At 47.9% G+C, this 14,995-nt stretch overlaps 1 protein-coding gene across 1 annotated transcript; it reads left to right on the forward strand.

Moving 5' to 3' along the window:
- Positions 1-3,497: 3,497 nt before the first annotated feature.
- ADM (adrenomedullin) lies at positions 3,498-8,006 on the forward strand. The gene is made up of 4 exons (XM_001169702.6): positions 3,498-5,834; positions 6,285-6,403; positions 6,554-6,703; positions 6,937-8,006. Exons 2-4 carry the CDS (start codon positions 6,306-6,308, stop codon positions 7,244-7,246), a joined length of 558 nt encoding a protein of 185 aa, XP_001169702.1. The 5' UTR covers positions 3,498-5,834; positions 6,285-6,305; the 3' UTR covers positions 7,247-8,006.
- Positions 8,007-14,995: the final 6,989 nt, after the last annotated feature.

A 14,995-nucleotide genomic window follows, 5' to 3' on the forward strand; every position in this document is an offset into this window, starting at 1 on the left:
TCCATGTGTGATGAGATGAATGGTTGAATCTTAACATTCATTTGAAGTACCCCTGACATTAGCAGCTACAGTATAGATAGGTACTGTAAGAGTTTACAAGCTACTTTTACTTAGATCACATGTTTGATGAGCAGGACTGGCTACATAATATGTGGAGTCCAGTGCAAAATGAAAATGTAGGACTGCCTGTTCAGAAATGTTGGAGAATTTCAAAACAGCTTCAGCAGAGCATTCCACCAAGTGTGGGCTCTTCTGAGAGCAGGCTGTGTGCTACTGAACAGAGTGCATGTCAGTGAAGCTGGTGAACTTTAGGATGGAATCAGTATGTGTATGTGGGGAGGGGGTATAATAAATGTTATGGGGGGACTAGACTCTCTGCAGTCTCTCCAGAGTACCACCACTGTGCTGCTTCCTTTCTTGCGCCTTTCTAATCTATCTACCACATTCCATAGCCAAAACGATTGTTTAAATAAATGTATATCAGATCATGTCTCTCCTGTCTTCAAACCTGTCAATAGTTTTCCATGTCACCATAAATAAAGTGCAAAATCTTCATGTCGGAAAGGGTCCTATTTACTCTGACCCTGATGACCTCTTTAATCTCATTTCAGGCCTCTTTTCTCCATCATTCTATGCATTCCTATCAAACAGGACTCCTTTCATTTTTTCTAATGTACCAAGTTCTTTCCCATCTCTGAGTGTTTGCACATGCTGTTTCCTCCATTTCGAATATTAGATCCCCCTAGTCTTGCTTTTTCCTTCAGAATACTTAACACAGTTTATAATCATGTAAATACATAATTCTGATAAGGATTTGTTTATATCTGGCTACGTCACTAGGCTGTAAGCTCATTGAGGGTAAGTTTGTTGATGACTGCATTGGTGATTACTGTATGTTGAGAACTTAGCACAGTGCTGGGTATATAATATATAATCAGTAAATATTTGTTGAAAGAATGAAAAAACTATCAATTCATTCAGGCTTATACATCAGAATTGCTTCTTGGCTGAGCACAGTGGCTCATACCTGTAATCCTAGCACTTTGGGAAGCCAAGGCGAGTGGATCTCTTGATATCAGGAGTTCAAGACCAGCGTGGGCAACATGATAAAACCACATCTCTATAAAAAGAAAAATATATATATAAATATATATACATATATAAAATAATTGCTTCTTTCCAGGTGCTTCTAATCTGATATCACAGGATCCCTACCTGGAGACAAGTAGCATGATGGTTGCTTTCATTAACACCATTCTCTTTGGCTATGGATGATTCAAATGGCCTAATCATCTCTTTTATCATCCATTCATTAATGCCATTTATTGTGCCCTCTGTAGCAAATTTCTCTTGAAGTAATTTCATTTTGTCCTGTTACAGGTATTATTGTAACAAGCTTCTTTAGGTTTACTACTTTCTCTTCTCTCTCTCTTTTTTTTTTTTTCTTTGTAGGGATGGATTTTTGCCATGTTGCCAGGCTGGTCTTGAACTCCTGAGCTCAAGAGATCCACTCGCCTCAGCCTCCCAAAGTGCTAGGATTACAGGCACGAGCCACTGTACTGGACCATCTCTTCTCTTTCATTTGTTCTGCAGTAATTTACCTTATTTAAGCTTCAGGGAGGTTTGCCTTCTGGCTTTACCATGTACAAGAACTGACTGTTACTCTCTGCCTGTTTTGTACAGGAGCACAAAAATGAGGCAGCAAACGCATTACTTTTCTTTATGCTGATGCTCTGGAAAATATTATGCCCTAAAGAGGGAGGTTAACTGTCCTCCTTGCCCTTACCACTATAAACCAGACAGAAATTTAAAATATGGAAACAGTGTTTTTTATTCTGTGTCAGGGTTTTAAACTTGGTCAACCTCCCGGAACTGTATGCCTATTTTATACTTTAATTGGTTTATGTACATGTTCATTTTTCTGGAAAGGATCTATATTTTTATTAGGTCCTTAGAGAAGTCAGAGATCCCAAAAAAGTGCCCTGGGCTTTGTATCCTGCTTTACTTCTCCTTGTAAGTGATCAAATCCACAAGGCTGATTGTGTTCTTTCTCTAAATCACTTTATGTTATGACTTCAGGATGCATCTTGAACTTTGTTTTCAAGTGAACTTTGTAAACAAGTCCTCAGCTTAAAAGACATTTTGAACTATATTAATAATAAATGCATCATAAAATTTCCTGTTTGATAAAGGAGGCATCTGAGATAATTATGCAATGCACTTAGCTACTCACATTTTAGTTATTCTTATTAATATCATTGATATTTATTATTTTTCAATGCTTCTCTGAAAGACCTGAGTATGGCCACTCTGGCTTTAAGAACTGTGTCCACAGTGCTAGCTGAGAAACCACTACCACATATTTTTTTAAACTCCAAACTTTACTAAGAATCAGGCTTGGATATAGGGCCTAAAAATCATTCAATTGGAATGTGAAGAAGTTGAAACACCATTACGCAAAAACCCTTTAGCATATGTGTATGTGTGTCTCCCTAATGTCAGGATGTACACATTTATTACAGTGGTTTGGATGTTTATTTGTAATCTGACCTTTTGAAATTCTGGAGCACACAAAAAAAGTAGATCTTCATTAACAAGGATTTTTTTTTCTTTTTCTTTTCTCTTTTCTTGCCAGAAACTTTAAAGATGTTTCTTCCTTCACTTCCTTCCTTCCTTGTACTGTCCTTGCTCAACGTGAATCTACAATCACTGCCACTTGAATGGATGCAACTTATGTTAATAAATCACCAGGATCAGAACTCCCACTGCAGCATTTCCTTCTCCATAGAACCATTGAACCAGAAATGCATTCTAGTGTTTTTTTTTGTCGTTAACGATGATTAATTAAACAAACTCGAGATTTCACGAGAAAAAACATAGATGCCCAGATTTAACAAATTCCTTATCTTTTTTCGACTTAAACCCACGACGCTTTGGGGAGCACTCTAGCCCCTGCTACTCACCCATGCAAGCGGAGTGCGCGCTCGCGCACACTCTCACACACTCCAAGATAGGGGCTTTCTAGGAAAATACTTTGAGCTGCCAATCCAAGATTTTACTTAAAGAATTGACTTGGTTCTCAAGTGACAGATCTCTAAGTGCCAGAGCGGCAAAGTGCACCAGGCTGATAAGGTGCATGCCAAGACTCTCAGGTGGGAATTCTTGTCACAGCCAAGAGGTTGCTGGCATAGGCACCCGAGGCTGGCAGAGCCTAGCCTCTGAGTCTCCCTACACTCCTGGGCTTGCTTTCCTTTTTGAAGCCGCCTGCAGCTCAAAGAGGAGTTTGAACCAAGGGCACTGGCTTCGCGATCCTCCTGGCAGAGCCACAGCTCAAGTTTCCCCACGGAATCACGAGCTTTTGTAAAGGGCAGCGAGGTGGCAGCGAGTTACAGTCGCAGAGTTCTCTGGAGAACGAACACCCCCGCCGCGCCCCACCCCCCAGGACTGGTGGAGACTGGAAGGAACGAGTCCAGACCACGGGACCTTCCCTGGCCGTGGGCCGACGCCTAGCTGTCCTTGACCTCCCCAGCAGTCGGAGGCGCGCGCGGGAGAAATGAAAGTAAAACCTGTCCTGGCGCGGAACCAAGTGGAAGCTGGCGACAAGTAGGTCGCATCCTCAGAGCGACTGATAGCCAGTCCTGGATCTGCGCGAAGAGCTTGACTCGCAGAGGATAAAGTGAAAGGAAAAGGAAATGGGAGACAAGGGAGAAGAACAATAGTTAGGCTGGGGAGGCTCCTGGTCACCGAGCAGGCGTTCAGTAATAGCTGCTGTCTGCGGTGCAGACGGACTAGTCGCCCGGCCAGGCCACTGCGGTGACTGCCCTGCGCCCAGCCGGGCGGCCGGATCCAGACCAGTGCGCCGCGCTGCACTCCTCTAACCCTCCGCGTCCCAACCCCTTACCAGGGCCAGGGTCAGGGCCCGGAATCTGTCCTCCGTCCTCAGATGGAATTCAGGTCCGCTCAGGTGACTCCTTCCAGGAAGAGTCCTTAAATAACTTCCGCGCGGCCATTTCTTCCCCAGGTGCAATGTCCACTGTTGAGTCCCGAGAGTGAAAAGGCAGCTAAGCCAGCAGTGCGCGGCCCAGACAGACCACTCTGGGCAAGGTCCGCGCGACCCACTGCCCAGCCGCCTTTGCACCGGAGCTCAGAGCCATATGGCAGAGTAGGAAGGAAGCTTAAACGTCTGCTGGGGACCGGCTCTAAGATGGGGACTCGAGAGATGGGACATGACTCGCCCACCTTCACACAGCGAATTGCCGGGAGGTGAGGACTAGAAACCTGTTTGGCTAGTGGTCTCGCACCTTTGGCCTCTCCGTCGAGTCGCTGGGCTTCAGGACATTCGATTAGAGGAGTAGTTAGTAGGACCCCAGAAACCCACAAGCAAGAAGCAGGAAGCCCCGTGGCTTAGCCTTTCCTTCCCAGTTTGGCCCCCAGGAGAGAAGTAAGAAAGAGAAGAAGCTGTGATGAAAGAGCACAAACGGGTGGCAAACGTGTTTAGCGTGATTCATCATGAACAGGCACAAATTCTTAGGGCGGGGGCTAGGACTCTCCTTTGCCCCTTGAGAAGTTGGTGACCCCAGCCTAGAGGAATCCACGCCGCGCCCCAGTCGGCCGTGCTAGCGTGTCGGGCCGAGTAGGGACTCTGCTGCTTCCTACCTGCAGGGTGACTTCCCCTCTCTGCAGATACCTCCCCTCTCTGAGCTTGAATTTTCTACCTGCTGAAATGGGAAAAGGAATGTTACCTTCCTTGCCTGACTCAAGGGTGGGTGTGAAGCTCAAAGTAGACTGGGATGTGGCCGTGCTTGGTAAATTGTAAAATGATTAGCATACGTGAAGCGTTAGTGTGCTCCCTGGCAGTCAGTCCTCACGTTTACGATGGATTAATGAAGGCAGCCAGGCACAATCTCAGGTTATGACCTTATAAGGCATAATAGGATTACAAGGAGGCAAAATGAAACAGTATATTTCCTCCTAATTTTGGTTATTCCTATGTTTCCAAATAGAAATGAAAATTCTGAAATTTCAGATAATTCCCCCCTCCAAATCCCAATTCTCAATTTAGCTTTTCTGAGCCTTGTCCCTACTGTGAAATCTTACTAGCTCACCCCGAAACGCCGGGGTCTTGGTCCTCTGGGGGACTAGTGAGTCCTGCTCCTCTCGGCTTTGCTCCGTCCCTGCCCCGGCCCCTCCGCGGGAGTCTGGGGTCGCGGCCCGGTCAGGCGCCAAGCCGGCAGGGGGCGCGGTCCACTTGAGGCCACAGATCCCCAGGTCCAGGGCTCGGGCCATCCGCGCTGTCCCTCCCGCGGGCTCTTGCTGTTCTTCGCCAGGAGGCTTTGCACTCCGGGCCGCATGGGTCCTGGATAAGGACCTCAAGAGGTTGTAGTGGCGCCCCTTCGCTCCGGCGTACTATCTGAACCCTGTGCCCAAAGAGGGCTGTGGCAGTTCCTGCACCAACCGCCTGGAGCGCATACCTAAGCCCTCTGGGCACGAGGGACCTCCTCTCCCCCCCTCCCCCCTCCCCCCATCCCAACTCCAGCCCCAAAGGAAGCAATGCGCGCGTCCGAGAGCAGGAGCGCGCGTGGCTGAGGAAAGAAAGGGAAGGCAACCGGGCAGCCCAGGCCCCGCCCCGCCGCTCCCCCACCCGTGCGCTTATAAAGCACGGGAACCAGAGCTGGCCACTCAGTGGTTTCTTGGTGACACTGGATAGAACAGCTCGAGCCTTGCCACTTCGGGCTTCTCACTACAGCTGGGCTTGGACTTCGGGGTTTTGCCATTGCCAGTGGGACGTCTGAGACTTTCTCCTTCAAGTACTTGGCAGATCACTCTCTTAGCAGGTAGGTGCCGCAGACCCTGCGGGTTAAGAGGTGGGGTGGGGGGCAGTGCTTGCCAAGGCCCTAAACTGGGAGCGCTGGGTGAGGGGAACAACCCACTTTGGAGGGTTCTCTGAGGGATAGATACACCCCATATCCTGGGCCCAGCTCGTGCACACAGCTGGAGGTCCAGAGACCCAGTCCCCTCTGCTCCGTCAGCCAAGTTCCAAGAAGTTGAGCAGAGACCCTCTGGGAGCCTGGCGGGGTGCAGCGGCCTCCCCTGCGGGGCCTGTCACCCGGCCGGCGCGTGCAAACGCCTCTGGCGCCTCTCTGCGCGGAGGGAGATAAGCGTCTGAGCCAGGGAAAGCGCGGGCTAAACCCGCCTCGCCGGGGCCCCTGCCAGCCCTCCGTGCCCCGCCCGGGCGGTGCAGCTGGCCCGGGTGCTCACGCTCGACTCTCTTTCTTCTTTTCCAGGGTCTGCGCTTCGCAGCCGGGATGAAGCTGGTTTCCGTCGCCCTGATGTACCTGGGTTCGCTCGCCTTCCTAGGCGCTGACACCGCTCGGTTGGATGTCGCGTCGGAGTTTCGAAAGAAGTGAGTCCGGGCAGCGCCTTCCCCCTTGCTGGTACCTGGCAGGCAAGGGGAACTGACCGTTGGTCCCGAAGGTCCAGAAGTGAATGGGAGCAGGGACAGGCCTGGGCGTCACCTGAACGCACGCGAATCGGGTCTGCTTGTGTTTTCCAGGTGGAATAAGTGGGCTCTGAGTCGTGGGAAGAGGGAACTGCGGATGTCCAGCAGCTACCCCACCGGGCTCGCTGACGTGAAGGCCGGGCCTGCCCAGACCCTTATTCGGCCCCAGGACATGAAGGGTGCCTCTCGAAGCCCCGAAGACAGGTAACTACGCCCTGTGCTGTCCAGGGACGGGAGGGAAGGAAGGTGTGCGGGAGGAGTTCTCTGTCTCCACTCCCCTGGCCCGGGGAATCGTCGGGGCTGGACCGCAGCTCAGATGGCGCGAGCAGTTTCCAGCTCCCTCTGGCTCTAGAATGGCTCCCGTTCCCGGTGTTGGGGCCAAAGCTCTGCTTGATGGGGTCTCAAGTTGCCTTTCTTCCCCCTCCCCCCGCCCGCAGCAGTCCGGATGCCGCCCGCATCCGAGTCAAGCGCTACCGCCAGAGCATGAACAACTTCCAGGGCCTCCGGAGCTTTGGCTGCCGCTTCGGGACGTGCACGGTGCAGAAGCTGGCACACCAGATCTACCAGTTCACAGATAAGGACAAGGACAACGTCGCCCCCAGGAGCAAGATCAGCCCCCAGGGCTACGGCCGCCGGCGCCGGCGCTCCCTGCCCGAGGCCGGCCCGGGTCGGACTCTGGTGTCTTCTAAGCCACAAGCACACGGGGCTCCAGCCCCCCCGAGTGGAAGTGCTCCCCACTTTCTTTAGGATTTAGGCGCCCATGGTACAACGAATAGTCGCGCAAGCATCCCGCTGGTGCCTCCCGGGACGAAGGACTTCCCGAGCGGTGTGGGGACCGGGCTCTGACAGCCCTGCGGAGACCCTGAGTCCGGGAGGCACCGTCCGGCGGCGAGCTCTGGCTTTGCAAGGGCCCCTCCTTCTGGGGGCTTCGCTTCCTTAGCCTTGCTCAGGTGCAAGTGCCCCAGGGGGCGGGGTGCAGAAGAATCCGAGTGTTTGCCAGGCTTAAGGAGAGGAGAAACTGAGAAATGAATGCTGAGACCCCCGGAGCAGGGGTCTGAGCCACAGCCGTGCTCGCCCACAAACTGATTTCTCACGGCGTGTCACCCCACCAGGGCGCAAGCCTCACTATTACTTGAACTTTCCAAAACCTAAAGAGGAAAAGTGCAATGCGTGTTGTACATACAGAGGTAACTATCAATATTTAAGTTTGTTGCTGTCAAGATTTTTTTTGTAACTTCAAATATAGAGATATTTTTGTACGTTATATATTGTATTAAGGGCATTTTAAAAGCAATTATATTGTCCTCCTCCCCCTATTTTAAGACGTGAATGTCTCAGCGAGGTGTAAAGTTGTTCGCCGCGTGGAATGTGAGTGTGTTTGTGTGCATGAAAGAGAAAGACTGATTACCTCCTGTGTGGAAGAAGGAAACACCGAGTCTCTGTATAATCTATTTACATAAAATGGGTGATATGCGAACAGCAAACCAATAAACTGTCTCAATGCTGATTCATTCTCTCGGCTCGGCTCTCACGTCTAGGAAGGGAGGGTGCCCTGGTCCCGGCCCGCCCAGGAGCCTTGGGGTCCCGCCGCCGGGCTTGGGAAGGTGGGACAGCGGCGCGTGCAGGTGCTGGCCCTACTCTGAGCGGGCTGAGCTGTCACGAGCTCTGTTCTCTGTGTGGGGCGCGCAGAACACGTGTCCTGGGTGCGAATCAGGGCTTCGCGGAGACGCCCGAGGTCACCGCCTGGCGTGGCGGCCGGCGGGGCGGGGGTAGGGGGAGCCCTAGTGGGTTGGCGAGCCTGGACTCTCGGGTTGCGCAACGGAGTCCTAGATTTATAGGGTTGCTCACAGAACCCGGCGCGAAAGCGCGCTTCGAAGAGTTGGGGTGGTCTCTGAGGCCTTCTAAGAGAGGCGTTCCCCCTGCCTGCCGCGGTTGTTAAAGTTCCAAGCGGCCCTAGCAATGCGTGGGGACACCTCCGGAAAACCCAGTAACCCCTAGTAACCCCGGGTCTGCCCGGGCCTGAGCGCCCGCGGGCCGCTGGCTCATGGGCGAGGCTGTAGCGCCCCCTGCAGGCAGCTGAGACAGGCCCAGCGCCGCCAAGCAGTACGTGCGGTTTAATAAGTTCTCCTACGTGGGAGTCAGCACACAGCCTTAATGAAAGAGGAAAGAAAGAAAAAAAAAAAGAGAGAGAAAGAAACAGTTTGCAGATGCCAACCAGGGCCGTCCTCCTACACCCCCCAGACCTGCACCGCGGCTCCCTGTTCTGGGACAGTGACTCAGCGCCCACACGCTGCGCTGCGTGCAGCTGCCGGCTGGAGGCGGGCAGGACGGACGTGCCGGCGGAACCGTGAGCCTCCGACGGCCTGAGACCTTCATTGTTCCGCCTCCCCTAGCCGCTCACCTCTTCCTTCCTCCTTCCCAAGCCTTTTTTCATTTTTTTCTTCACTTTTCTCCAGCCTTCCTCTCTCTCTCTCCTTCCTTCCTCCTTGCTTTCTTTATAAGCCTTATCTTCTGAGAAGGTTGACCCCAGTTCCGGCGATAGACGGACACTAAGCCCCCCTTGAGTGACTAGAAAGGCAGGGGACATAGGAACAGTTAGGACATAAGGGGAGAGTAAAGAGAGGGATCCCTGATTTTGATTTCAGGGTGCCCTGTTTGTCTCATCCAATATCCTGAAGACCCGAGATGGAGACCAGCTACTTGTCCCTTCCAAAAAGCTTCCCTGGCCTTAATGTCAGTGCTTGTAGGTGATCTCAGAAACCTCCCTGGTGAAGAAAACCTGAAGGTGAGTTTGGAGAATGGAAATGTTTCCAGGGTAGCCTACGGCCTTCTGGGGCTTTTGCACATTACAGGGTCCCCTCCGAGGGGCTAGGATGTTTAGTTTCTTGCAGAAGAGGACTGCATACCCACTGAGAGAGAGGGGCCCTACTCTGGGGTCCAGAGATACCTCATTCCAAAGCAGTTTCAATTTAGAAGAAAGTAAACTCGAGTACATAGAATTTCCTTAAGACCATACAAAGCCTCAGTTTGGGCACCTGGCTGTTGACAATGCCAATCTCATATAGTTTATTGTCCTGTTTGATCTTAATAATTGTGTGAGGTGTGCCAGAATTGAGGAGGTTAGAAATGCAGCTACAGACCATTCTTGTCCTCAAGGGCCTTTCAGAAAAAGATTCACTGTGTGGGAACTCTGTGCCAGGCACTGAGAAGGTACCAGGCATGTATGAATGAAAGAGTGACTCAAGATTCCTGTCATGGAATTTCTGTGCCAGTGAGTGGGTTCTGGGTGGTCTGAAGGGGCTACAGAAACTGCAGAGAGCAGCAAACACTCTAGCCTCGCAGACAGTGGCGCAAGATTAGACTCTCACTCCTTTCCTTGAGCCAAGGTTGTCCTGTAGCCACAAAGCACTCCAGCCAAACCTCACCCTGGCACAGCGTCAGCCAGCAAACAAAGCTGCCAAAGGCAGGTTGGGCACAAGCTTCGGGCGGTTGTGAGCAGGGAACAGGCGTCTAGCCTTGTGCTGAGGAAGTCTTATGACTTGAGGGAATCCAAGGCAAGTGAAGGAGATGGTTCAGCCCTAAGACAAAAGAGGCAGCTGCTCAGCTGGAGTCCTTCCCGCTGAGAATCCTGTGACTGGAGACATGTGCGAGGAGACAGAGACCCTCCTAAGACCAGTTTGGTATGAGTTCAGGATTAACCAAAGGTCACCATCAAACCCCGGGCTCTTCTCTTTGAGGTGCTGAAGCTTATCAGGATAGGGACTATTGATGCCAAGAACACATTGTTTATCAACAGTGATGAGTCATTTGTGAGCTGATTCGACCTGTCCACAGCTGAGGAGTAGTCACAGCTTTTATCTTTAGCTACTGTTGCTTGCTGTGGGAATGATACCATACATTTGTAATCAAACACGGGGTATCAGGCAATTTCTTGAAAAGCCAACACCTTGGCTGAATAGCCAAGGGTGAAGGGGAGTGACGGGGAGGAATGGAAACAGATTCCTTTTTTAGCACTTGCTTGGTGTCAGATATTCTCTTTGCCACTTTATACACCTTATCTCATTTAATTCTTACAACAGCCTTGTGAAGTAGGTGTTATCTGTTTATTGATAAGGAAACAACCTCAGAGACATAAAGTAACTCAGCCAAGGTTACACAGTGAGTAATAAGCAGTGGAGCCTGGATTTGTACCCAAATGCTACAGGCTATTTTGATCCTCTAAAGGCATATGGAGTAAAGTGGGATAATTTTAACATTTAGATTCTCCAGCCAAATGTCCCCAAATGTCCTCTAAAACAGGGATAGCTTGTATAGGTGATTTACACCTGTGGTTCTGAAAGATTTACATGAGGGCTGGTAGAATAGGGAAGGAGAGCTGCTTCAGCAGTAAGCTCAATGAGTGCAAAATAAATAAATGAACTGAGTTTTAAATTCTTGGTCTTGGTTTGAAGAAGGGATTATAAATCAACCTTTTTCCTCTCCTGAGCTAAGCCACTGACCTCTTTGGTTTGAATTGCCAAATATAGTTAAAATATACACTGAAGCTTCAAGAGCTGGTTTTGGAGGGGAAGGCCTTCTGAGCTATTCCTGGCCAAATACAGCCCCACACTGTAGGTCTTAAGTCGCCTGGAAGAACACCTGTGTCTACAAAACTGCAAATAGAGTTTCCACCCTTGAGGTGGGACCTTTTGTCTTGGCAACTGCTGCTCAAGGCACCTTTTCAGAGGATGTTCTGAACTGACTCTCAGAGAGAGAGACAGAGAGAGAGAGAGCGCGCGCTATGACATAAGGCCCCTCCTTTCCCCAGCTGAGAAGGAGAAGGCCTTGTTATCCTGAGTCTCACAGAGGTTTCTGCCAAAGCCAGGCTGGAGGCTTGGTCTTCATGTGCATGGGAAGAAGGGTGAGGCTAGATAGCTATCTGGTGGTCCCACTGGTCTTGTTCCAGAGCTATTTTGGAACATTCTGGAAAAACAATAAAATGACTGTGGCCACACAGGCAGCTGAATTTAGTAGGTTTTTGTACATTTATCCAACATTAGGAAAGTAGTTTTGAGTATTAAGATACAATTTTAGAGCATAAAAAACGTATTTTACTTATTTACAATATTTATTCAGTGTAGAAGAAAAAGATTCACCTGTAATACTACTTTCAGAGATAACCACTGTTAATATTTTAGACATTTTAATCTTTTATTTATTTATTTATTTATTTATTTATTTTAGAGACAGGGTTTTGCTCAGTTGCCCAGGCTGGAGTGCAGTGGTTTGATCAAGCTCACTGCCTCAGACTCCCAGGCCCAAGCAATCCTCCTGCCTCAGCCTCCTGAGTAGGGGTGACTATAGGCATGATGCCTGGCTAACTTCCTTTTAGACATTTTTATGTATTATACCTATACACACTTTAAAAAATTGAATTCAGTGGAGAGAGCTGAATTAAACCTACTCAGTTTAAGGCAAATTGTCATTACCAATCTGCGCAAGGCTTCTCTCTTTTTAAAATTATTTTATTTTTTCTTCTTTAATTTCCGTATCCCTTCACATCTCCTTTATAGGAACATCTTTAATGTGTTTGATATCTGTGCTTATTATAGTATGCAATCTTGTAAAATCTGCTGTGTTATTTCACAACTACATGTTTTTAACCTGCAAACACATTGTGTTAAAATATTTATTGTTTCCTAATCTCACTCAACACTTTAAAAAAGTTATCCATGTAGATTTGTTTCCTCTTACTGCTGAATATTACTTATTTTATGGATCTGCCCATTTTACTTTTCTTGTCTTTTAATGAGGGACACTTGGGTTGCCCCCAGTACTCCTCTGCCACAAATAATGTGTAAATTAACCTTCCATTTCATGTCCTCTTATGGGTCTAAATGGAAATTTCTTGGAGATATATACCCAGAAATGGCATCATTTAGTTAAAAGGCTTCTACATACAGATTACGCTAAATTGTATGAGATTGCTTTCCAAAATGCCTGTACCAGTATTCATTTCCACCAGCAGTGCCTGACAGTTCTCATCTCCCCATGTCATTGCAATATTTGTATGTATGATGGTTAATTTCATATGTCAATTTGACTGGGCTAAGGGATGCCCAGATAGCTGGTAAAAAATTATTTCTGGGTATGTCTGTGAGGACGTCTCCAGAGGAGATTAGCACTGGAACTGGTAGACTGAGTAAAGAAGCTCTCTCACCAATGTGGACAGGCATTATCTAATCTGTTGAGACCTGGAATAGAACAAAAAAGGCAGAGGAAGGGCAAATTCTCCCTCTGTTTTCTTGTGCTGGGACATCCATCTTCTCCTGCCCTTGGACATCAGACCTCTTGGTTCTTGAGGTTTCCAACTTACACCAGTGGCCTCACTCCATACTGAGACTGGGAGTTATACCATCAGTTCCCCCGGTTTTCAGTCCTTTGGACTCGGACTGAATTACACCCCCAGTTTTCCTGGTTCTCCAGTTTGCAGACGGCATATCTTGAGACTTACCAGCATCCATAATTGCATAAGCCAGTTCCCATAATAAACAAACCAACAAATCTATACATATCCTACTGATTGTGTTTCTCTAGAAAACCCTGAGAAATATAGCATGGATTGTCTTCTGATGTTTGCCATGCTGATGTGTATAAAAGTAATATTGTTTTACTTTCCATTACTGGTTGCTGGTGAATTTTGGCATATCTTCATTTATTTATTGGTCATTTGAACTTTTCCTAGTGGGCTACACAATTAAAAAGAAGCGAGATCGTATTTGTCCATGATCTGCTGATGTGTTTTTTTTTTTTTTTTACTTCTCAGTATATTTGGGCATCTTTTGATGCCAATAAATATATCTATGCAACATCATTTTAATATCCTGCACAGTATTTCATTTTATTAAATGAAACAAATTATGAAACAAATCATAATTTGTTTAACCATTCTTTGCTGTTGGATGTTAAGGTTATTTTGGTTTTGGGGTGTGTGTGTGTGTGTGTGTGTGTGTGTGTGTGTGTTTCTCACTCTGTCCCAGGCTGGAGTGCAGTGGCACAATCATAGCTTACTGTAACCTAAATACCCGGGCCCGACCAATCCTTCTGACTCAGCCTCTTGAGTAGCTGGGACTACAGGTGTGCACCACCATGCCCAGCTAATTTTAAAAATATTTTGTAGACTGGGGTCTCACTATGTTGCCCAGGCTGGTCTTGAACTCCTGGCCTCAAGTGATCCTCCTGTCTTGGCCTCCCAAAGTGTTGGGATTACAGGCATGAGCCACTGCTCCTGGCTGAGGGCTAAGATTTTCCCTCTGTGTTTTTACCATTAAAAATGGCCCCAATATAGCTGGGTGCTGTGGCTTGCACCTGTAATCCCAGCTACAAGGAGGCCGAGGTGGGAGGATCACTTGAAGGCAGGAGTTCGAGACCAGCTTGGGCAACATAGGGGGATCCCATCTCTAAACAATTTTTTAAAGCCCTCAATGAACATTTTTATGTGCATTCAACTCATCTTTGAGTAATTTCATGACTATTTTTTAGGATAAATTATTACAAATAAAATTATTGGGTCATTGGGTCTGTACTCTTTTTTGTTAAAGCATTTGAGCCAGATTGCCTTCTGGAAGGATCAATTTTTACTTCTACTAACAGTATTAAAAAGTCAATTTCTGGCCAGGTGCAGTGGCTCATGCCTGTAATCTCAGCACTTTGGGAGGCCAAGATGGGTGGATCACCTGAGGTCAGGAGTTCGAGACCAGCCTGACCAACATGGTGAAACCCCGTCTCTACTAAAAATACAAAAAATTAGCCGAGTGTGGTGGCGGGTGCCTGTAATCTCAACTACTCAGGAGGCTGGGGCAGGAGAATCCCTTGAACCTAGGAGGCAGAGGTTGCAGTGAGCCACGATTACGCCATTGCACTCCAGCCTGAGTGACAAGAGTGAAACTCTGTCTCAAAAAAAAAAAAATAAGTCAATTTCCTATTTCCTTTGAAACACTGAACATTATTCTTCTTTTCAATTAATAATATTGTGTCATGTAATAGGTAAACATGGTGTTTCCTATTGCTCTTTAAAAAGTTTTATTCTTTTCTCATGTTTTTGAGACTGTATTTTATATCCTTAATAATTTAAAACATTTAGTTTATAGTTTCGTTCTAATAACTCTGTTACCTTTATCAGCTGACTCTTGTTCATTGTGATGTATTTCTTCCTATTTCCTGTAATTTGGGGTTCTGAGCTCATCTTATTAAAGCTTAGTTGATGGTAATTCTGTGTGGACTGGGTTGAGTCCCTTCAGAGAGATTTATGTTTGCTTCTGCCAATTGTCCCAAGGTTATTACCCATCTGAGACCATTCTTTATATTAATTTCTTAATTTTATGTTTATGAACCACGCAAAAGTGCATCTGTGCTGGTGATGTGGGGTGTAGCATTTTGAGAGTCCTTGGATTTACTTGAGTATCTCAGTTCCTTTTCTTCTGTCCCTAAACAAATCTGTTACCAAAGGGAGGAAAC

This window comes from Pan troglodytes, chromosome 9 (assembly GCF_028858775.2).
Source record: "Pan troglodytes isolate AG18354 chromosome 9, NHGRI_mPanTro3-v2.0_pri, whole genome shotgun sequence".
Lineage (NCBI taxonomy): Eukaryota > Metazoa > Chordata > Mammalia > Primates > Hominidae > Pan > Pan troglodytes.